General features: G+C 39.7%; 1 protein-coding gene across 2 annotated transcripts in view; it reads left to right on the top strand.

Annotated features, from left to right (window-relative positions):
• The window catches only part of fgd (faciogenital dysplasia), a 270,607-nt gene that overhangs the window by 182,744 nt on the left and 62,890 nt on the right, over positions 1–24,973 (top strand). For both annotated transcript variants that reach the window (XM_059944130.1, XM_059944131.1), the window contains 4 exons: positions 2,880–2,969; positions 7,155–7,291; positions 14,588–14,744; positions 18,962–19,100. In XM_059944130.1, the coding sequence (XP_059800113.1) occupies positions 2,880–2,969; positions 7,155–7,291; positions 14,588–14,744; positions 18,962–19,100 (523 nt within the window). The remainder of the gene's footprint in view (positions 1–2,879; positions 2,970–7,154; positions 7,292–14,587; positions 14,745–18,961; positions 19,101–24,973) is intronic.

The raw sequence follows: 24,973 nt of genomic DNA, 5'->3' as shown, positions 1-24,973 counted from the left end.
AGCTCTTTGTCATATAATACAGGGGGAAATTTTGGGAAGCCTTGGATAACAATGTGATTTCTCATCATTTGTATTATTTAATATGAAAGACTTAATCCAAAAATAGTCCTTTAAAGTGAGCTGCTACTGTTCTTTATTTTCAGCATAATTAAATAAAATGTTCAGGCTTACGTTTGCTGATTGCTATATTCCGTTAGATCACAAAAAAAGTTATGAGATTCCGCTGTCTGTCGCCTGGATCCGAAAACATGGCTGAGATGAGTTATCAGGAAGCAGCAATGCATGTAGGTGGATGGTGTGACTGAGCAAGGATGGAAAAGGAGGGCACAGCTGTGGAAGAGTAGGTTTTAGCCAGAGTGAGGACCACTGAATGGGTGCCTTATGGGATGGATGTCAACTGCATAAGAAACAAAGTAAAGGATGACTGCAAAGTGCAAGCAGAAAGAGGTCATGACTGATGGATTCATATTAATAGAAAATAACACCATGACTCCGTCAGCTGAACTCTGCACTTTTATGTGGACTTCCTCTCAATGCTAGGCTCAGTGGAGTAACAATTTCTCCTTGGTTGTACTAAATTAGAAAGCCTGCAATATTTTAGACTTTACGTTTCTGAAATTGTGTTCCCCTGGATATAATGGAACTAAATACTAAAAGGCATAGTTGGATGTTTGAATACATTGTCCATAGAGCATTTGACGCTGGATGAAATTCAGTCTTTTCACATATGATCTATATGCCATGCCTCTGTAAACAACACTGGTTGCTCAATTCAGAAAAAAGTTTCCAAACTTAACATATCCACAATTTCCGTGGTCATTCTGTCTGGGTCTAGCATGGTTTCTGTGGTGACTGTTGAACCCAGTGCAAGATATTGGAGGGGGTGGAAGATATTGTAATCAATGTGTGAACCAAATTTTTGACGTTGCAGAAGAGAGCATATTGAAAAGAATCATCATGTGGAAATTATGGCTGACAGTTAATCACAATTACCATACACTTAGTGGCCACTTTATTAGATACACCTGCTCGTTAATGCAAATATCTAATCAGCCAAATGTGGCAGCAACTCAATGCATAAAAGCATGCAGAGGTTCAGTTGTTGTTCAGACCAAACATCAGAATGAGGAAGAAATGTGATCTGAGTGACTTTGACTCTGGAATGTTTGTTGGTGCCAGATGGGGTGATTTGAGTATCTCAGAAACTGCTGATCTGGGATTTTCACTCACAACAGTCTTCAAAGTTTACAGAAAATGGTGTGAAAAGCAGAAAAAATTACCCAGTGAGCACAGTTCTGAGAGCACCTTATTAATTAGAAAGGATAGAGGAGAATGGCCTGACTGGTTCAAGGTGACAGTAACTCAAGTAACCATGAGTTGCCACAGTAGTGTGCAGAAGAACATCTCTGAATGCACAGCATGAAGCAGGTGCAGAATAGGACCGTGAACAAACCCTCAAGAGGTACCTAATAAAGGGGCCACTGAGAGTATGTGTTTAATACTAATCCAAATTAATACATTAATCATGAACTACATCCACAGAAACACTTCTAGCAGAAAAATCATCTATTCTGTATACTACATCAACATTGAGTTTTGAATCAAGCAGTTCGATCTGATGCTGTGCCATCAACGACGGGGCTGGATGAAGCTGAAGGTCCATTCCAGGTGTACACTTCCTGGCAGCAGAGTTGTAGGACTTCTGAGGGAGGTGTAGTGACAGGAGCCACTGTTCTGTTTTAAGTGAGGAACAAATGTGCAACTCCTTACAACCAGGTAAAAGTAGTCAGCTGGCTCTATCCTGCATGATCCTGCAGTGCCTCCCTCGGTGTGGCAGTGATGTGGGGTGGGAATAGTCGTCATAGCCTTGGTGAAAGCTTGAATACCGAGGCATGGAAGGCTTTGTGCCTAGTGCCAGAAGATGGGATTAATATAGATGGGTGCCCACAGGTTAGCATAGAGATGATGGTCTGAATGGTCTGTTTCCACGCTCTGATATCACTTTCACTGCCAACCTGCTGGAGAAGATGATATCCAGTGACAAAGATTTTAGCCCACGGACGTAACTCAGGCTTGACTTACTCCCAGCAGTAATATGGTTTTCCTCATTGCTGTTCAAGTGGTTTCTTTTACAGTATTGTATTGCCTTCATATCAAGTTGTTTCCTGCTTTTTCTAAGAAGTTTTCTTCGGTTCTGCTGTGAGAGTATCGTGGTAATTTCAAAATTGGCAGTCTGAGTTTCTATATGGCCATTATCTTTGCACTCTTCTCCTTCTATGTTTGTCCATGTACTAAATTAAACTCTTAAAGCTGCATTGTCGAGTTTGCAACTTTCTATTATGTGCTCTGTTACTGATGCTTTAAAGTTCAAAATTAACAGCAGAGCCTCTGGCAATATGCCCTTGCCTGGTTCATAGGTAAACACAGTTTCTATTCAGTTCTGTTTCCAGTCATGTGGGAAGATATGGTTTTGCAAATTACCTTGTAATATCATATCCAAAAATATCTATTCCATATGGGCCTAAGCTTTAGTAGTGAGTGAAATCAAATGATTTGATATTGGACTATTTGATAACCAGCGGTGGAGTTAAGGAAATGGAAGATATTTTAAGAGTAAGTAGTTCAAGGAATGAAGAGATTGGAGGGTAATAAGACAGGAGGACGTGATGATGACAGGGTCATCACACAATGAGAGTTTTAAAGTAACATAATTTTTAGAGGTGATTAACATAAGGACATACAAGCATAGGAGCAGGAGTTAGCCATGGAAAGCTATTTCTTATCCGAGGTCGATGTTGACTATATTAATTTTCTTTATCTTTAATCAAAATGTACCATTTTCAAATTAGAATTATAACTATGTTATTTCTGTCTCTCAGTGCACAGAGCCACAGAAATTATTCAACATTGCAAATGAGCTTCTTCTCACAGAGGAAGCCTACGTGAAAAGGCTTCATCTTCTGGATCAGGTAATGGAAAATATTAACTGGATTCAGCTTGTAATAAAAAGTTTATAAGCACTTAGTTACCTTTTGATTCATACCAAAATGGACTTGGGGCTTATTAAAAGTTTGTATCCAAATGTCATAAAGGGAAAAGAGTTGTTAAAATAGAACCTTTGCCATATAAAAGGAGATGACTGAAACAAGCCACTTTATGCCCCAGGAAAGGAGAGAGAGCAATGGAATAGAAATAGATAAAAAGGATAGAGATGAAAGTTTAATTAAGGCTAATTTTACAGTTTGTTATGTTTTTTTTTCAGCTGGTTGACCAGTGAACTATTTTGGACCTGAGTCCTAAACTTCAAAATAATAATAAGATAACTTTAATTAAAATAGTGAACTGAATTGTATACAAATCACAGTCTTTAAATTTAGTGCTTTATGTCTGCTAAATAATCTGAAAATTTATTTTATCAATTTAAAGTAGCCTGTGTTGCGATATTTATTACTTCTCCCCCCATCAGTGCACCATCTTGACCTGGAAATACATTACCGTCTTTTTGTGCTTTCTTGTGTCACTAAATGGAACTCCCATCCAATAGATCTAGTCTATGCGCAGCAGCGTATCCCTAGGCCTAATGCTTAGGCCTAATCCCTATCTCTTAGCTACAGGGACCTTCCCTCCCGTCTTCTCCCAGCTCCCGCCAACACAGACCTCTCCGCGTGCGTCCTTGAGAACCTCCTCCCAAATCTACCATCCTGGTCGGCTGACACCACATTTCTAAGATGAATAACAAAGCTTCTTATCTCAGCTCAAACCCAAACAAGCTGAGAGCAGTACAGACTGCTAAAATAAAATACCTACAGCACAGTGGTAATATTCTTAACCAGAGCATTTCATAATGAATGCTAACATTGCGTTTATCTTTCTCATTACTGACTCAACCTGCAAGTTAACCCTTAGGGAGTTCTGCATCCCTGATTCTTGTAGTTTCTCACCATTTGAAAAATTATCTATGCCTTCATTCCTTCTACCAAAGTACATGACATATACTTCCCTGCACTATATTCAATCTGCCAATTCTTTGCCCATTCTGCCAAACTGTCCAAGTGCTTTTGGTGGCTCCTTGCTTCCTTAACATGCCTGCTCTTCCACCTGTCTTTGTATGGTCCACAAACTTGGCCACAAAGCCATCAATTCTGTCATCCAAATCATTGACACATAGCGTAAAAAGAAGTTCCAACACAGACCCTCATGGAACACCACTTATTACCAGCAGTCAAACAGAAAAGGCTCCCTTTATTCCCACTCTTAGCCTTCTGCCAATCAACCACTGCTCTATCCATGCTAGTATCTTTGCTGTAATACCATGGACTCTTAACTTGTTAAGCAGCTTCATGTATGGTACCTTGTCAAAGCTCTTCTGAAAATTCAAGTATACAACATCAACAGGTTCTCCTTTGTCCATCCTGCTAATTATTTCTTTAAAGAATTTCAACAGATTTGTCATGCAAGATCTTCTCTTAAGGAAACCATGCTGACTTCGGTCTATTTTATCATGTGCCTCCAAGTACCCCGAAACTACATCCTTAATAATGGGTGACAATATCTTCCCAACTACTGAACTCAGACGAACTGGTGTAAAATTTCCTCTCTACTGTGTCAGTCCCTTCTTACAGAGTGAAGTGACATTAGCAATTTTCCAGTCCTCTGAACCATTCCAGAATCTAGTGATTCTTGAAAGATTATTAATAATGTCTTTATAATCTTTTCAGCTACCTTTTTCAGAACACTGGGATTTTATCCATCTTGCCCAGGTGATTTATGTACAGTACTACGCACATGTAAAAAAAAATCCTGTAAAGCAAAAACGCTTTCAAAAATAATGAAATGGAAATTTCCAAGATAACAAAAAAATTATAAAGAGCAGTGAACAGTAAAAATGTAAATCAAATCACTATTTGGTGTGCCCACCCTCTGCCGTTAAAACTGCATCAATTATTTTAGGTACATTGTCATGCAGTTTTATAAGAAAATTGGCTGGTAGGTTGGAGAACTTGCCACAGTTCTTCTGCAGACTTTTGTTGTCTTGCTTGCTTCTGTCTCTCCAGGTAATCCCAGACAGCGTTGATGATGTTAAGATCAGGACTCTGTGAAGACCATACCACATGAAACCATATAAAAAATCTAGGTCACCTCAGACTTTTGCATAGTGCTATAACTTCAGACCTTTCATGTTCCCAAGTACTTCAACTGCCCCACCTCAGGCTCATCATTCTGGTTCCCAATTCCCTGCCACATTTGTTTAAACCCTCCCCAACAGCTCTAGCAGACCTGTCTGTGAGGGTATTGGTCCCCTCAGGTGCAAGTGTAACCTGTCCTTTTTGTACAGGTCATACCTTCCTTAGAAGAGATTGCAGTGATACAGAAATCTGAAACCCTGCCCCCTGCACCAGTTCCTTAGCTACACATTCATCTGCCAAATCATCCTATTCTTACCCTCACTGGAGCGTAGCATAGACAGCAATCTCGAGATTACCACTCTGGAGGGCTTGATTTTCAGCTTTCTACCTAACTCCCTATATTCTCTCTTCAGGACCTCCTCCCATTTCATACCTATGTTGCTGGTAACAACACGTACCACAACTTCTGGCTGTATACCCGCACCCCTTAGAATGTTGTGGCCCCGATCTGAGACAACCCTGACCATGGCACTTGGGAGGCAAAATACCATTCGGGCATCTTTATCATGTCCACAGAACTTCCTGCCTGCTCTCCTAGCGATGGGATTCCATATTACTATTACAATCCTCTTCTTCCCTTGCCCCCTTCTGAAATGAATCATAGAGCCAGTCTCAGTGCCAGATTCCCGAGTCTATGGCTTCTCCCTGGTAGGTCAGTCCATGTGCCCACCACCCCCAACAGTATCCAGAGCGGTATACATACTATTTAGGGGAATGGCCACAGAGGTACTCTGCACTGGCAATATTATATTAATAAATAAAAACTCTTGATTTATTCTTTTTAGAACAGGCAATCAAACATTTCCATTTTGAAACGAGCTCTTTAATTTACATTGTTTGAAGGGATGCAGCTTGCTTGTTGTCTTCAATTACATAAAACTTCTCGCGTTTTGGCAGCTAACTAACATGACCAATAAGTCACATGCTTGATTCCTGTGTCAATTCCAATTACACACAAAATGTGCATTTTGCAGAAGCCACAGTAATAATACATATACATCTTGTCAACTTTCATAAGCCACCTTGAACTGCAAAATGAATGGTTTGGTGATTTAGCTGAGCAGTAGATGAAAATAATGCTAATCTGTAATGAACACTTGTATGGTGATAACGTCATTACTGGCACTGCAGTGCTGTCTATTGATATATGAACCTTTTCCCTTCTTCATTTATTCTCCTGCTTAAGGCAAATATAATACCATTCATTGCGTCTTTTGTTTATATGAACTTGACTTCTTAAAAACACCTAAAAATTCTGGTGATTTTAAATTGATCAAAATAATAACACATTATCAAAAGATTTACAAAACAGTAAACTATTAAATTTTCTCTAGTTAATTTGTGTTAAATTTAAAGTTGTATTATTCAAAATTGTTGTAAAGCCAGCATTCTTAAGTTATCAACATTAACAATAATTGGTACACCACTGAGTGCTGTATCTGAAAGAAGTGGTTTCATAGTCTATAAATACAACCTCTTGTCTATGGGCTGTATAAATTGGCTGTGAAATTCATTCTGTGGTGCTTCATATCTCCAATTATACTCGGTGTTCTGATATCAGCGTGGCATCTCGTCGTTTTAATTTGTCATCATTAAACTCAAAGGAGCTGAATGGTAGTTTCTGTGCTCAGAGAAATATTTTTATCTGTTCTGTGTATACAGGGTACCTAAGATGCCAGAGGGAGTATATAAAACTGAAGATTTATCCAGCAGCTTTTATAAAACAAGTTTAGCTTCAGTGCTTTTAAAAGTATCTGTCATGTATTTGAGTTTCTCAATAGAAACAGTGATTATTTTTCAGGCAGAATTTATGAACCTTCCTTTATTGCAAGGGTTCCCAACCTTATTTTTATGCCATGGACCAATACCATTAAGCAAGGTTGGAAACCCCCTGCTTTATTGGATGAAACAGTATTTTCATCAATCTTGTTTACAGATCTTTATCTATTGTGATGGTTCTTCACTTAGGTGTTTTGCACTAAACTGAATGAAGCCGGTATTCCACAAGAGGTGATTACTGGAATCTTCTCAAACATTTCCTCAATCTATTGCTTTCATGACAAGTTTCTTCTGCCAGGATTAAAAACCAGAATTACAGAAGAATGGTGAGTAAAGAAAAGGAGAAGCCAGAACTGGCCAAGGTTGAAACATTAAAACTGTGCTGCTGGTAATTAATTTCAAATGCTTGATTGCTGGCTACACATCCTGAATGGGTTAGCAGATGGCTGGTGTTTGAAATTACATCTTTTCTGATTGTCCCATAAGATCCACGTTTTCTTAAGAAAAAAAAAGAAAGATTTTTAAAAGAGCATTATCAATGTGTTTAGATAATTGCTTTAAAATTAGGAGACCCGTGTACATGATATATTTGAATAACTTGCCAGTCAAGGCATTGAAATTTAAAATTCATTCTAAGAATTTCTCCACAGAGATCTCAAGCTAAACCATTTCATTTCAATGTTTAGATGCTGACAAATTTAAAATCTGAAGAAGCGGATTCCATGTGATCTACCTCATTAATCGAAATGCAACTTTATTGTTTTTTGGTTGACAGAACTAAATTCAGTCTTTTTGGTTTGAACTGACTGATTATTAGTTCAAACCAAAAAGCAATAAATTTTCTCACTGAAAAGTGAGATATGTTACGTGGAATCCACTTTCCCAGACTGTGAATTTGTCAACATCTACTAAATATCAGAATTAAATGATATAGGCAGTGAATTTAATAAAGAAAATTTTCAACTAGATATAAACTTGTACTGCCCTGATATATAGACTATCAATGTTAAAAAAAAATTCTTACTGAATACACCAAGACTGTATATAGATTAACATCTCTATCTTGTGTGCTTGTGTAGAGATGTTGTCTGAGGTACTTTCCTTCCTATGAGACAGCAATCAAGGTCTTATATTTCAGCTGGATGTTTCAAGTTTCGTAATGGAAACAGAAAATGCTGGAGATATTCAGCAGATTAGACAGCATCTGGGGTGAGAACAATAGAGTTACTGTTTCAACTTGATGTAAGAACTTGAATTGTGATGGCTAACCTGCTGAGTATTTCCAGCAATTTCTGATTTTATTTGGAATTTCCAGCATCTGCAGCTTTTCACTGCTAAAGTTCTGTAGGAGAACTACTCCCCAGGTTTCCTTGTTCCTTCCATACCCCATCAAATTGTTTACTGAATTTAACTATTAATTATTTCAGGCATTTTTAGTTCAGACTCTTATGAAAGCTTTCAAGTATGGTGTGCAAAAACACTTCTCCATGATGTTTGAAAATGACCTGTTTATTGTGCATTGCTAGAAGTTGATGATTGATGCTTTTAATCATGCACTTTTTGATGATCAAAAATGGAACGTCTTCTGGATTGTTTCTCATCACTGTGGTCGGAATTGCAGCACATTAATATTTATTTAATTATCTTATATTGGTAATACCCTGACCAGCTTAATATTTGCAGCATACTCCAATAATCCAGTGCCAAGCCTCCAACACACTTTTAATTACTTTAAGATGTTGCTTAGTAGTGTAGTCCATCTCTGGAGTTGAAAGGGAACATGGGGAACAGAGCCTGGAGAGTTTACAGCAGGGGTTCCAGGAGTCCGTGGCATAAAAAGGGTTGGGAACTCCTGGTTTAAAGGGACTGTGAGAATGAGTTGCCAGTGATTTTAAGGGGACTGTGACAAAACAAGACCTGGTAAAGGGACTGTGGGAAACAGGGTTCAGGAACATTTAAAGGGATTGCAGGAAAAAAGGCCCTGATAAATTTTAAAGAAAGCACTAGCTTTCAACTGCAGCTTTATTTATCCAGTAATTATTATGGAATATATAAAATTAAGATGGCTTTTAAGATCTTTTTCAGAGGACTGGTATGAAATATCTGAACCCAATCCACCAAATATAAAATATCCTAACTTACTTCCAATCATATCACTATCTAGTAGGTTTCTTATTAAATGGTATTAATTTCATTTAATTTCACTTCATATTAAATACTATATATTTCCACATGTCAATTTTAAATATTATTTACTAGTGAAGATACAGTGAATGATTTTTTTGTTAGTCTAATGTTCCTTACAGGGAAAAGGAAATTGTCTTTCTTACTCCTTGTGTATCTTTCTGCTTTCAATACAACTTCTTTATCCCTGAATCCTGCCAAAGGGTTTTGGACCGAAGCATCGATTGTACTTTTTTCCATAGATGCTGCTTGGCCTGCTGAGTTCCTCCAGCCTTTTGTGTGTGTTGCTCAGATTTACAGGTTCTGCAGATTTTCTCTCGTTTGTTATTTATTCCTGCATGACTCTTATAAACTCATCACTTTCCGTTGTCTCTGTCTCTGTCTTGCTTTGGTGCACTTTCCTTCGTGGTGTGTATCTTTCTCTTTCCTCTCATTAGAATGATTTTCCTGATCCCTGTTGGACCTAACCTTCAAGGTCAGTCATATGCATCCACTGCAGTCTTTAAATTTTACTGTATTAACATAATGTTATACTGTGATTGACATCGACAGATATAATTATGAATGCTAATGACATTCATGTTGAATTTCAAGGGCAGTAATACATTTCATAACAATGGTAACCTGAAAATCTCAAATTCATTGCTGCTGGACTTGCCTTTTGGACAAGTGACATATCCTAATAGACACTTGACTACCCCTCTAGGAGAGAAGGCATTGTACTGCTTGTGACAGTAAAAGTGTGCTTGCGGCAAACCACATGTTTTAATAGTTGGTCCTACAGAAAATACTGCCCTTTGTTCACAAGGAGTGCGGAAAGTCCCTTAACTGGAAAATGTAAAGCCTGCAGTGGGAGTGGAACCAGTAATTAATCTGGAAGGATGTTACAATGGAAATTTCTCAGTTGATGGATTTCATTTTTAGCTTAATGGAGGCAGATAGGATGGAGTAGAGGCAGGAGTAGATGTTCTGGCTTTTCACCAGTATGACCTAGATTGTGAAAATACTTTGTAATCACAGTTTAAAAGCAATGAGCAACTTTGTGGGGGTGGGGAACAGTATGTAGCTAGATCATGGTGACAATTCAGAGCAGGAGCATTTCAATCAGTAACGGAATTACAGGTTCATTTCAATCCTTGAGCTTGGTTTGATTTTCACTGAACTTGGCAGATGTATATGAAGTAATCAGATCCTGTTGTGTATTTACTATTTTAATAGTATTTGGGTAATATTGTAAATATATTACTGGATTAAGCACTCTTGTCTTTTATGGGTTGTATTTAAAAATAAGTTTAATTGCATACATCATGACACTACCACATGAAATGTGTGCACCTCGCTTAAAGTAAACACAAAGTTAGCCTCATATTTCAGACTCGTGTCTTTTCCTTTCAATTAGTTTAATGTTTTGGAGTTACAAAACATAACAAATGGTGACGAGGTATTTTTAAAACAAACCTGAGATGACTACCTGCCTGTGCGAGTGCAGCAAGACATTCGAGTTTTTAAAAAAAAGCAGCACAGCTTGTGTTCTTCAGAAGGGAAGACACAATCGAGTTTAAAAAAGGCAGAAAACTGAAGAATTCATGGGTTCATGTGCAGTGGGTATCAGGTGATAATAATCATAGAAAAGAGCAAAAATGGCTGGCTGTGTTAGAAACATTGACGCGTTCCATTACACAACAGATAATTGGAATATTGTGTACGGAATGAATTGAACAGCTTTGTAAACTAAATGGAATAGCCAATGAAAAACAAGTACTAGTTATGCTAAGTGCATTGGATTTAAAGACATACAATTTGCTTAGGAGTTTACCTGCTCCAACCAAACCGGCTGAAATGAGTTTTGCTGATGTTGTGAAAGTAATGCAGCAACACTTAGAACCAAAACCATTGTTCTTTGCAGAGCACTCTAGGTTTAAAAAGTAGAATCGAAAGGAAGGGGAGTCCGTTTTAGTGTTCATGGCTGAATTAAAGAGATTGAGCATTGTCAATTCAGTAATGGTCTTAATAATGCACTGAGAGATTGTTTAGTTTGTGGCATCTTACAAGAAAGCATTCACAAATGACACTTAACTGAAGCACAACTTACATTTAAAAGAGCAGTTGAAATTGCTGCATCAATGCGAACAGCAGACAAACACTCGCTTGAGTTGTAGTCAGGAATGAAAATGAGCATGAACAAACTTGAAACTTCTAAACAGAAACTGGCCTGGCCTAACAACTTGTGTTACCACTGTGGAAGGGGCTCACATAAACCAGATCAATGCTGGTTTAAAGGTGAAACTTGCAAAAATGCAACAAAGTAGGTCACATACAAAGAGAATGTTGGACATAAATGGACCACACAGGGAAGAAAAAAGATAAAAAGTCAAGTTGCAGTTTCAAACAGAGCACTAATCTGCATGCTGTTGATGAAAAATCTAATAATGATGAGAGTGACACAGGACTGGCTAGCCTTGAGTTTTACAATATGAAAACTAACAATGGACAAGCCTATGCCAGAAATGAATGGCACATTTGTTAAACTGGCATTGGACTATGGCTCGGCTGTTTTAGTCATTCCACAAAATGAGTTTGAACATCATTTCAAAGGAGCTGAAGTGAAGCCTGCAGATATCCAATTAAGAATTTATACTGGAGAAAAGATAATGATTTTTATCACAGTGAAATACAACAACCAACAAGCCACATTGGGCCTGTATGTGGTAAAAACAGGAGGGCCAGCATTGTGGGGTTGTGAGTGGCTGAGACAACTACAACTTGGTTGGAGATTCTTTCATGATTTGCACGCCACATCCCCTGCAATAGAATCAACTGAAGCTGAATTAAGAAAAGACTGGATGATGCCACAACTGTCTTCACGTTGCACACCGGGAACTGTTGTCCAACAGAAGGAAAACAGGCGTTGGTGCCAACCTCTGTGCCTTTGGTTGGAAAGCATATTGGACCAAGGAAGGACCATGCTGCACAGAGGAATTGTGAACGTGATGAAAGTAGTGGTTTGACTAGAACAATTTTTGTAGGTAACATATTTGAAAAAGTTCCTGATATGTTAATCAGGCAGTTACTTGAGAAATGTAATTGATTTTAAGTTGGAAGACTTTTCAAAGACCTTTGGGATTCTGCTTTTGTGTGTAAAACTATCAAAATCCACTTTGTGTGAATTAAGGTTATTTCATAATCTTCAAGTGGAGGCAAAGAGCCGCTTGTAAAAGTAGATGCAGAGACCAAAGCCCAGCTGGATGTGAATGGAAAGCCAAAAAGAAAGGAGTAAATGGAGATATGAAAACAGAGGATTAATCGGATTATGTTGTGGATGAGGAAACTGAGAGGAGAGACAGAATACACAACGTACCAGTGAACTAAATGCACCTTCTCAAGTTCAAGATGCACATCATCAAAAGAAGCGAAAAGAAAAAGAGCAGGATACGAAGAGAGAGAAAAGCCAAGAAAAGAGAAGGAAGGTGTCTGGAGCTGTCAGAACCACTTCCTGCAGTGCCAGAGGCAACTCCTGCAACCAGCACAGAGGAGCCCCAAAACCTGAGGTTGTTTCGTGGCCTCGCTGCCATGCAGAGTGACCTCCCTTTTCAGGAAAGACGTTATCCCACAAAAGTGAAAAAGCCCCCGCAAGTGATTAAATCCTTAAGCCTGAATGGGACAATTTAAAAAATTCACTCTGCTGTGAATGTCTGCATTGCATTTGTATTATCTACATAGTTGAGATGCATTCTGTATTGAGTTGGAGTTTATAATTAGGCAGGGAGGAACTTTGTGTATTTAATATTTCAGTAGTATTTGAGTAATAGTGTAAATATATTGTTGGATTAAGCATGCTTGTTTGTTTAAATAACGCATTACTGCTTTTATGTAATGAATTGCATAAGTCATGACGCTACCACACGCCTCACTTAAAGTAACCATGAAGTTAGACTCACATTTCAGACTCCTGTCTTTTCCTTTTAATTAGTTCAATGTTTTGGAGTTACAAAGTATAAAAGATCCCTTTTCTCATTGGCGTCATTCCTGAACAGTTAGCTCTTTTTTTCAAGTTGGGCTCCATGCTGCAGAGAAATTAGTTTCTTTCCAGCTAACTCTCACAATCATGACAGCATTTCTTCAATAATGTATCTATATGGAAGGAAATGGAAGCGTAGCATATTCAGGCTAACCTCATCTCATCTGATGTTATCCAGTTGAATCTACCTATATTCTTCTGAAGTGTGTCTTTCCTGAGGAATCCCCCCAAATCCAAACCAGCTGGAGTCTGACACAAGTCTTTGTACAATGAAAGCATAACTCCCTTCACCTTCCTTTTGTTTTCCTTGAGATGAAGGCTATCATTCTGCTGGCTATTTTTTAATCCTGTTACTTAATTTTGAAGTTTCTTTCAGTAGGTTTTACTTACGTCAGTTAGTATCTTACTCCTAGCTTCTTAGCATTTTGACACGCCTTCCTTCATCATCAGAATCAGGTTTATTATCACTGACGTATGTTGTGAAATTTTTTGTTTCACTCCATTGCCATCTGGGAATTTTCAACAGAAGTGGTCTCATTGGCAACTTTACAGATGGCATTTGAGCTGTGGCTAGCTACACAGTTATTAGTGTAGAGGGAGTAAAGCAATGGGCTAGGCACACTTCATTGAGGTGTGCCAGCAAGGAGGAGAAGAAATACAAACTGGTGCCTTCCACCAGAACCATGTTGAGAACTTGCCGCCATGTTTTTGCCCGCTTGTTCAAGGGAGAGAGCAAAGAGTTGTCCCAGTCCTTTATTACTGGCGGAGAGACAGCTGACGTAGAACCATTTTAACATATCCAGTGAGGGACGGTTGGAGTTTGGAGAGGGAGGGGGTCACAGTTTGGACACTGTCACCTGAGGTGGGAGATGTGAGTGGCGTAGCAGATGATTGAGTGTTAAAGGTTGAAGAGTTGGAAAGATACGCATGTATTTCAGTCACTAAAAATGAAAAGAAAATTGTTTAACTGAGTAGAAGGTTTCTGCTTTGGCTAGTAGCATGTTATCTGGAATCTAGGGATAGCTGTGCCTTTGTTTGACACTTGGAAATGGAGTTTTTCTCTTTTAAACTCTTGGATGTAGCTTTTTACTCTGACCTTGTCAAACTGTCGAAGGTTCTGAGTGTTCTTTTAGAGAGGGAAAGAAAGATGTGGCCTATAGGTGATGTTCCAGCCTGCCTCCTTGTGGCCAGTGATAGAAACTCAATGCAGGAATTGTTTTCCTGCTCAGTCACTTGAGGAATCTTCATAGTGCCAAATTTATAGTCATAGCAGAAATTTAGCAAATAAAACAAGAAGAATTGTGTTAGTGGAAATATGGTTTGATTCATTTTACTCCCCCCTCCGCCCCCACATAGAACTAATTTGATGTATTAACAACAAATTTAAACTGTAACAGTATTGGTTCTCTGTTTATTACAGGGATAAAAACCCTCGGATAGGTGATATTCTCCAGAAGTTGGCTCCTTTCTTAAAGATGTATGGGGAATATGTAAAGAACTTTGACCGTGCAATGGATCTGGTGAATTCCTGGATGCAACGATCATCTCAGTTTAAATCTATCATTCAGGACATTCAAGTAAGTTTCCTTCCATATGGTATAGGCATATACTTTAATGGTAGTGTACCTATATATTTTATAGAATCAGAATCTGATTTGTTATCACTGACTTGTTGTTGTGAGTGAGGAAAACAGATTCGATAGGTCTCACAGATGACGACACTGGGCATGCATCCTTGGTAGTGAAGGGTTTTATTTACGAAGGCAAACGTGGGGAAATGGCAACAGGAGCAACACACACGCACAATTTATAGTAGTCGGATCGGCAGTAAAACACACATGGACAATTAATAACAAACGTGGCAAAATCATGTGGGAACAAAGTACATGCGCACGTGCGCGCGCGCACACCCCCCCCCCCCAGGGAAAAGTCGATACAATACCCACCCCTCCCTTGACTTTGTGCAAACATGGCTCTTCTGCTTAGGGACAATACTCACACTCCCAACCCTATTCAATGCACAACTGACCGACAGCAGGGTTGTCCCTCTGAGACAGCAAAAAAGAGAGCGGGTCAAGCACACGTGGCTCCCTTTATAGTGCAGCAGGACTGATGAGTCCAGCCCAGGTAATTCACAGGGAAGCCAATGGCTTGGTGCCAGCCGAGTTAAACTGATTACAAAGACCAATTGCCTGAGGCCAAGTACAGGGCTAATTAAAGCGGCCAATGATTAGGTGTGCATTGATGGATGAGGAGGGGTTAAACCTTGATTGGCAGGTGGTGTGTCTTTTGACCAGGTAATGGGCACGTGACAGTCACAACCCCTCCAATACACTTATGAAACTCATTGTTTCGCAGCAGCAAAAACATACAAATACATAAGTTACAAAAATCAAAAAGTAGTGCAAAAAAAGGAACAATGAGGTGATGTTCATGGCTTCATGGATGTTCAGAAATTTGATGGCAGATGCGAAGAAGCTGTTCCTAAATTGTTAAGTATAGATCTTAAGACTCCTGTATCTCTTCCCTGATGGTAGTAATGGGAAAAGGGCATGTCCTGAATTGAAGGTCCTTAAAGATGGATGCCAACTTCTGGAGGCAGCACCTCTTGAAAACGTCCGTGATGGTGGAGAGGGTTGTGCCTGTGATGGATCTGCCTGAGTCTACAACATTGCAGTCTTTTGTGACCCTGTGCATTGGAGCCTCCAGACCAGGCTGTGATGCAACCAGTTAGCGTGTTCTCCATTGTAAGAGTCTTTGGTGACGTACCAAATCTCCACAAACTCCTATTGAATTTCAGCTATGGGTGTCCCTTCTAGATAGTTGGCCTCACATAGATCCTTTGAGATGTTGCTGCTTAGGACCCTGAAGTTTCTCACCCTTCCCACTGCTGAATCTTCGATGCAGACTGGTGTGTGTCCTCCCAACTTCCTCTTCCTGAAATCTACAGTCGTTTCATTGGTCTTGCTGATGTTGAGTGTGAGGTTGTTATTGCAACACCACTCAACCAACTGATCGAGCTCACTCCTGTAAGCCTCCTCATGGCCAGCTGAGATTCTACCAACAACAGTGGTGCCATTGGCAGTTTTATAGAAGGCATTTGAATTGTGCTTACCCACCCAGTCATGAGTATAGAGAAATGAAAGCAGTATGCTAAGCTTGCATCCTTGAGGTCTGCCTGTAGGACTTAGCATGGAAACAGGTACTTTGGTCTGTCATCTGTGCTAGCTACCAGCTACCCTTTTACACCAATTATACAGTAATCCCAACCATTTTATCACCCCCACACCAGCCCCTCATCCCCAATTCTACCACACACCTTCAAACTTGGGGCAAATTCAACTTCAGTATATTGTCATTCAACTGTACACATGTTTAGTGCCAAACAAAGCAACGTTCCTCTGGACCAAGGTGCACCACACAAAAGTAATATTACCGTAAATAAATTTGCAAATAATAAGTTGCATTTATGATACTAGTTTAAAAAGTAAACAGTATTACACCACTGGCACATCATGCATGATGAGACCTGCGTGGTGGCGGGGAGTTGAGTAGTCTTAGGGCCTGGGGGAAGGAGCTGTTTCTAATCCTAACAGTTCTTGTCCTAATGCTATGGCACCTCCTGCCTGATTGGGGATAGGGGATCAAAGGGACTGTTGGACGGATAGGAGGGGTCATTGACAATGCTAAGGGTCCTGTGTACATGGCGTTCCTGATAAATATCTCTGATGGGTGGAAGTGAACCTCTCAGCAGTCTGTGCAATCCTTTGTAGGGACTTGCTGTCAGATGCCTTATGATTCCTGTACCAGACAGGACTGCAGCTGGTCAGAATACTCTCGATGATGCTCCTGTGACAATCGGTTAGAATGGCCGGGGGCGTGGGGAGGGGGCCTCGCTCACCTCAGCCTCCTCAGGAAGTGGAGGTGCTGCTGTGCCTTCCTGACCAAAGAAGTAGAGGTCAGGATAAAACATGGAACTCTGGTGCTGCGATGCCCCTGTGTTGCCCTCTATGCAGGCATATGAACATGTATGTGCTCCTCATTGTGCATGTATATGGAAAGAGTATGATCATTTCAGTCAGTCTGATATGAGGCTGATAGTTTTATTTCTCAGAAGTTCATCCTGAGTAAACCTCTGACAACAAGTGTCCTTAGACTTAGCTGAAATAACATAGCAATGTGCCCTGTGTATCTGTCACAGAAATTAAAATGTTTATTCAAATTTAGCCCGCAAGTTTAACGAAAAGCTGTCAGTTTTGTTCAGAGCTGATGACAGAAGTGTAGTGTTTATCTGCCTTGTTGAACAAAACTGACATTTATGCTCTGTCAGATAAATGAAACTTACTGCAATCGGGCCAGACATTGTGATGTAAGGAATAAAGTACTTTGGATCTACTGAGGCCAATTATTTTATTAGCAGTCCTGATTTATTACAGTAAAACTCACATAAAAAGCAGCAAAAGAATTGACTATGGCTGAAAAATTGTGTAACAAAAGCAATCTAGTAGAAAGAATTGAGAAGTTTAGTGAACATCAGTTTAAACATTGGTTGAAATCAGAGTACATGGAAAAGCAAACTAATTCGCATTTCATTCATTAAAATTGAATAAAAGCTACATCAGGTATTGATCCAGTTGGTCTTTACTGACCAAAAGCTAAAGAAGAATCCACGAGCCATTATAGAATGTTTAAGGCATAATGAAAGATTAAAACATAAAGTGAGACATTTACTTGTCATGTAATTTGTAGCAATCTCACAGTTGTTTTCATATTCATTGTACTGACTGGAATCTTTGAAGTGCATCCAAAAATATTAACTTGAATCAATGAAGCACTTGTGAAAAGATCAAGTTAATATACATTCTCCTTGATGATGTGTGCTTGTAAAATCTGAAAAACTAGCAGACTGATAGTCGTTTACCTTTGTCCTCCTTAGGCCAGCAGCATCTCATTTGTGCCTTCCAGCAATTATTCTTTTGTCTCACGTTAATAAAGAGGAAGAGGAATTTATAATAAATTCCTGTATTTTGTGGTTTTGGAGGAGAAGCTTGTTTTTGGTTTGTGGAATAGAATAGATGGTGCAATGCCTATCACTGGTTGTACTCTTGTCCCAAAGCAAATAAAGATATTCTGCTCTTGCACCCACTTCAGAAAAATTCACCCCTTCTGAATAGAAACCAAAGAAAGGCTGGAACCAGGATAACAGGAACAAAACCCAGCAGGTCAGAAAGTATCAATGGGAAAATAAGCAATTATTGTTTCAAGTTAACAGCCCTTCATCAGAAACTTGAGCTGAAATGTTAACTTACCACAAATGCTGCCTGAGCTTCTAAGGTTTTCCAGCACTTTTTTTTTCAGATTTTCAACACGTATTCCTTTTTTGTGATTTTCCTCTCTTTTGTAGAGTTTTAATTATGTTTAATCATATGTCATAAATATAATATGATTGTATAGCTGCTTAAAATGAAAGCAAAGTTTTCCTCAAAGACCACCATGTTAGAAAACTCGACCACGAAAATTTAATTGAATATAATCAAAATAATATGGGATTCATTCTATGAAGAGCACATGGTTATGCTGAAGTTCTTCACTGATATTAGCTAGCAGCATGGTGAAATAGATTATCACAAACTGTTAGCATACCAAGTCTCCGCTGAGTGGTCTGTGAAAAATGAAGTCAAAGCAAAGTAATTCCGTACAAGGACTTGCAAATACAGCAGTTGAACCAGAGGATTAGAAGTAAGTATCCAACTATGTATGCTTTGTCAGTTAATTTGTGTTACTAATTTAACAGAAACAAGATGTGTGTGGAAACCTGACATTGCAGCACCACATGCTTGAGCCAGTGCAACGCATTCCCCGTTACGAGCTCCTCCTGAAGGATTACCTGAAGAAACTGCCTGAAGACTCCTTGGATAGGAAAGATGCAGAAAGTAAGCAAAAAAAAACCTTTTGAGAATGAAACTTTTACACATCATCACACACATTTTTAAGTCCTGACATTTGGCATAGGTTTGAAACAATATAAGATGTATTCCAAAAGCAGTTCCAGGAACTACTGTTTAAATTTCTCCTCATTGAAATGGTTTCTGGTGAATTTGTATAGATGCACTGAATTATATTAGTACTTCATGTAATGCAGTAGATTTGAAAAGGACATATATTTTCTGGGTATTATTCAAGAGGCCATTGGCATCTGATATCATACAAAAGTACATACATATCATACATACAAAAGTGTTTCAACTTGGGGGGCGGCACATTAGTGTAGTGGTTAACATAATGCCTTGCAGAACAGGTGACTTAAGTTCAACTGCCTGTCAGGAGTTTGTACGTTCTCCATGTGACTGCATCCGTTTCCTCGGGGTGTTCTGGTTTCCTCCCACAGTCCAAAGATATACCGGTTCGTAGGTGAATTGGTCATTGTAAATTGACCTGTGATTAGGCTAGGATTAAATTGGGGGTTGCTGGGCACTGTGGCTCGAAGGCCTGGAAAGGCTATTCCACACTGTATGTCAATCAATCAATAAATACATACATACATACATACCAGGACATGATCAGTGGCTATAAGAATAAATTACACTTACAACATTATTGGCTGGTAATGATGGCATCAAACAACAGGCATTTTAGAGGTTATAGTAAATGAATCATAATTCCCAAATTTATCATTTTAATTGGGTAGTTGTACTTGTTTAGATAGCCCAGAGATTGATTATGAAACTCTTACTGATTCATTTATTGATAATCATAATGAGACCTCTATATAAATAAGAAATTAGCTCACAGGTGCTAAGAACAATAAATTGGTAAAAATAAATACTGGTAGTTGGTAATTACTAATTGCAAAACTCATGTATTTCGATAAAACCAACAAAGATGATTATAGAATGAATAGAATTTCACGGAGAAGAATAAATGAAAAGATCTGAGGATATTAATACACTAAACAGTGAATGCTTCCCCAGGCATAGGTATGAAAAAGATTGGATAAATTATTAAGTTATGAATTTCTGTAAGCCATGCACCTCAGGGAGGTTCTATATCATTAGGCTTTTAGCCAGGCTGTGGAGTATGGAAAGATGATGAAAGATGTGGTTGGAATTTTAAATAATAAATTGAATATGTGCATGGCTAAGAAACAGACAGGTGATGATATGGGCTAGGTAATGTAACAATCAGGTAGTGTGTAATACAATTACAAAGTTCTCTTTTAGCATTTAGAGTCATAGGATACTACAGTACAGAAACAGGCCTTTTGCCAAACCATTAATCTGCCTGTAGTCCCATTGACCTACGCCCAGACCATAGCATTCCGTACCCCTCCCATTCATGTAACTATCCAAATTTCTCTTGAATGTTGAAATCAAACCCACATCCACCACTTGGGACATTGCCTCAAGATTCAGGGGAGAAGATTTAGGACGGAGATGAGGAAAAACTGTTTTTCCCAGAGAATGGTGAATCTGTGGAATTCTCTGCCCAGGGAAGCAGTTGAGGCTTCCTCACTAAATATATTTAAGATACAGTTAGATAGATTTTTACATAGTAAGGGAATTAAGGGTTCTGGGGAAAAGGCAGGTAGATGGAGCTGAGTTTATGGACAGATCAACCATGATCTTATTGAATGGCGAGGCAGGCTCGATAGGCTGGATGGCCTACTCCTGCTCCTATTTCTGAAGTTCTTGTGCTGGCAGCTCACTCTACACTGTCTTCTGAGTGAAGAAGATCCTCTTCGTATTTCCCTTAAACATTTCACCTTTAACCCATGACCTCTATTGTGGTCTCACCCATCCACAGTAGAAAAAGATACTTGCATTTACCCTATCTAGGCCCCTCATAATTTTGTATACCTCTAGCAAATCTGCTCTTAATCTTCTACTTTTGCGGGGGGAAAAGCTCCTAACCTATTCAACTCTTTCCTATTACTAAGGCCCTCAAATCCTGGTAACCTGCTTGTAAATTTTCTCTGCACTCTTTCACTCTTATTTATATCTTTCCTGTAGATAGATGACCAAAACTGCACAATACTCTAAATTAGGGCTCACCAACGTCTTATGAAATTTCAACATAAATTCTCCTCCTGTACTCAGTACATTGATTTATGAAGGCTAGTGTGCCAAAAGCTTTCTTTGCAACCCTATTTACCTGTGACACCACTTTCAAAAAAAATAAGGATCTGTATTCCCAGATCCCTCTGCTCTACTGCACTCCTCAGTGCCCCACCACTCACCATGTAAGACTAGCCAAAGTGCAACATCTCACAATTGTCTGTATTAAATTCCATTTGCTGTTTTCAGCTCAATTTTCCACTGGGCCATATCCTGTTGCAAGCTTGAACAGTCTTCCTCGCTGTCCACCACACCCAGTCTTGGTGTCATCCGCATATTTGCTGATCCAGTTTACCACATTATCGTCCAAATCATTATGATAAATGACAAACAACAATTCCTGTGACACAGCATGAGTCACAGGCCTCCAGCAAATAAGCAACTATCTACTACAACCTTCTGGCTTCTTCCATGAAACCAATGCCTAATCCTATTTACTACCTCACCTTGAATGCCTGATGACTAAAACTTCTTGACTAATCCCCCAGGTGGGACCATGTCAAAGACCTTGCTAAAGTCCACATAGACAACATCCACTGCCTTGCCTTCATCAAGTTTTCTAGTAACTTCCTCAAAAAATTTGTTACACGTGACCTACCACACATATGCCCTGTTGACTTTCCTTAATCATCAGTCCCTGTGTATCCAAATACATATATATCTAGTCCCTTAGCATACCTTCCAACAATTTCCCCACCACTGGTGTTAGGCTCACTGGCCTATAATTTCCTGGCTTATTTTTATAGTCTTTCTTAAATAACAGAACAATATTAGCTGTATTTCAATCCTCTAGCACCTCACCCATGGCTAAGGGTTTTAAATATGTCTGCTAGGCCCCCTGTACTTCCCACAATAGTCTTCCACAGGGTCAGAGGGAACACATTGTTCAGCCCTGGAGACTTATCCATCCTACTTTGCCTCAAAACAGCAAACACCTCCTCCTCTCTGATCTGTATAGGGTCTATGACCTCACTGCTGCTTTCCTTTACTTCTATACACACCGTGACTATCTCCCGAGAAAATACAGATGCTAAAAATCCATTTAAGATCTCTCCCATCTCTTTCGGCTCCAAACATAGATACCACTCTGATCTTCCAGAGGACCGATTTTGTCCCTGCTTTTCCTTTTGCCCTGAACATACCTGTAGAAGCCCTTGGGTTTCTCTTTCACCTTGTCTGGTAGAGTCATGGCTTTTTTTTAACCCTCCTGTTTTCTTTTGCAACAAGAAGTGTTCTTTGGCATTTCTTATACTCCATAAACACCTTGTTTGTTCCTACCTGCCTAAAACTGCTGTGCACCTCCTTTTAATTAACTGAGGCCTCAATATTTCTTGAAAACCAAAGTTCCCTAATCCTGTTATCCTTGCCTTTTGTTCTGACAGGAACGTACAAACTCTGTACTCTCAAAATTTCGCTTATGAAGGCCTCCCACTTTCCAATTGCACCTCTACCAGAAAACAACCTGTCCCACTGCACACTTGCCAAATCCTTTCGGATACCATCAAAATTGGCCTTTTTCCTTATTAGAATCTCAACCTGAGGATCAGACCTATCCTTTTCCATAATTACCTTGAAAGTAATGGCATTATGATCACTAGGTGCAAAGTGTTCCTGACACAAACTTCTGTCACCTGCCCTGTCTTCATTCCCTAATAGGAGATCTAGTATCACATTATCTCTAGTTGGGACTTCTATGTACTGATTTAAAAAAACTTTCCTAAACAAATTTGACAAACCTTTTTCCAGTATGGGAGTGCCAGTTAATATGTGGAAAGTTAAAATCTATCTCTCTACAAATTTGCTCCTCTAAATCCTGCAGACTGTTGGGTGGTCTCTATTACAATCCCATTAATGTGGTTATACCTTTGTTATTCTTTAGTTCTACCGATAAAGCCTCACTAAATGAACTCTTCAGTCTGAACTGATTGAGCGTTGCCGTGGCATTTTCCCTGACTAGTAATGTCACCCCTCCCCCCCCAATCCCTCTCGCGCTGTCACGTCTAAAACAACGGAATGCTGGAACATTGAGCTGCCAGACCTGCCATTCCTTCAACCAAATCTCACTAATGGCTATTTTGCCATAATTCCACATGCTGATCCATGTCTAATCTCGTCTACCTTCCCTACAGTACTCCTTGCAATGAAACATATGCAGCTTAGAACATTAGTCCCACCTTGCTCAACTTTTAGATTCTTGACTTGAATGTTGGCTTAACAACATCCACTCCACTATCTCTTCGGGTGCTCTGGTTCCCATTCCCCTGCAACTCTAGTTTAAATTATCCACCCCACCCCCTGCCCCCTTACAGCACTAGCAAACCTTCCCGCTTGTGTATTGGTCCCCCCTCCAGTTCAGATGCAAACTGCCCCTTCTATATAGGTCCCACCTTCCCTGGAACAGTGTCCAATGATCCAAAAATCTGAAGCTCTCAGTCCTGCACCATCTCCTTTGCCACATGTTAAACTGTATGATCTTCCTATTTCTGGCCTCACCAACATGTGGCATGGATGGCAATCCTAAGATTACAACCCTGGAGGTCCTGTCCTTTAACGTAGCACCTAACTCCCTGAACTCACTTGGCAGGACCTCATCACCCCTTGTGCTCATTGGTACTGGCGTGGACCACGACCTCTGGCTGTTCACCCTTCCTCTTAAGAACATTGTGGACTCGATCTGAGATGTCCCTGACCCTGGCACCCAGGAGGCAAAAAGCCATTCAGGAATCTAGTTCTCTTCCACAGATCCTTTTACTGTTCTCCTAACCCACGAATCTCCTATCACCACAGCTCGCCTCTTCTCCCTCCCTCCGAGCTGCTTGGTGCCAGAAACCTGACCACTGTGGCTTTCTTCTGCTAATTCATCCTTCCTAGCAGTATCCAAAGAAGTATACCTGTAGTTGAGGGGAGTAGCCACAGGGGTATACTCCCTAACCCTCTCCTGACAGTCGCCCAGTTACCTGTGTCCTGCACCTTGGGTGTCACAACCTTCCTATACATCCTGTCAATCAAATCCTCAGCCTCCCAAATGATCCGGAGCTCGTGCAGTTCCAGCTGCAACTTCTTAACATATTCTGTTTGGAGCTGGATGCACTTCTTGCAGGTGTAGTCATGAGGAACACTGGAGGTCTCCCTGCCTTCCCACATCCCACAAGAGGAGCATCCCACTATCCTGTCTGGCATCTCTACTGCTCTAAATGTGCAAAAAGAAAGAAAGACTAGTTAATGAAAAAAAAAATCTACCTATGGCCTACACCTCTCCTAAGCCTTGATGAGGCAAAGCCTCAACTCCCCAGTTTAACACTGGCCCCCTCACACAATGGTCGCTCCTGCCTAAGCCAAACGTATTTTTATTGGACTTTGCCAAGTGCATAATTATGAGCAGTCCAGTGTCTCCTCAGGAACTGTGGCATGTGAAATGTGCTGAACAAAAAAAAAATGTGTTTGGTTTGTAATAAATAATGTGGATTTTTTTTTTCAAATCTTACTCTTGTACCTAGTTCTTATTTTTCTTGAACTTCATTGATCCCCTGATCTTGAAATTTTGTTTGGGTTATCACTTACTTCATCAACCAATCAATGTCCCTAAATAATCTATAGCTTTTGCCTCCAATACTTTATTTTGAAATCCATTTCTATTATTGATCATAGTGGATATAAAAAAAATACTTATGTACAAGAGTACGACAATGGCC

This window comes from Hypanus sabinus, chromosome 19, assembly GCF_030144855.1.
Source record: "Hypanus sabinus isolate sHypSab1 chromosome 19, sHypSab1.hap1, whole genome shotgun sequence".
NCBI classification, from domain to species: Eukaryota; Metazoa; Chordata; class Chondrichthyes; order Myliobatiformes; family Dasyatidae; genus Hypanus; species Hypanus sabinus.
Note: the sequence above shows the minus strand (reverse complement) of the source record. Positions and strands in the feature narration are given on the sequence as shown.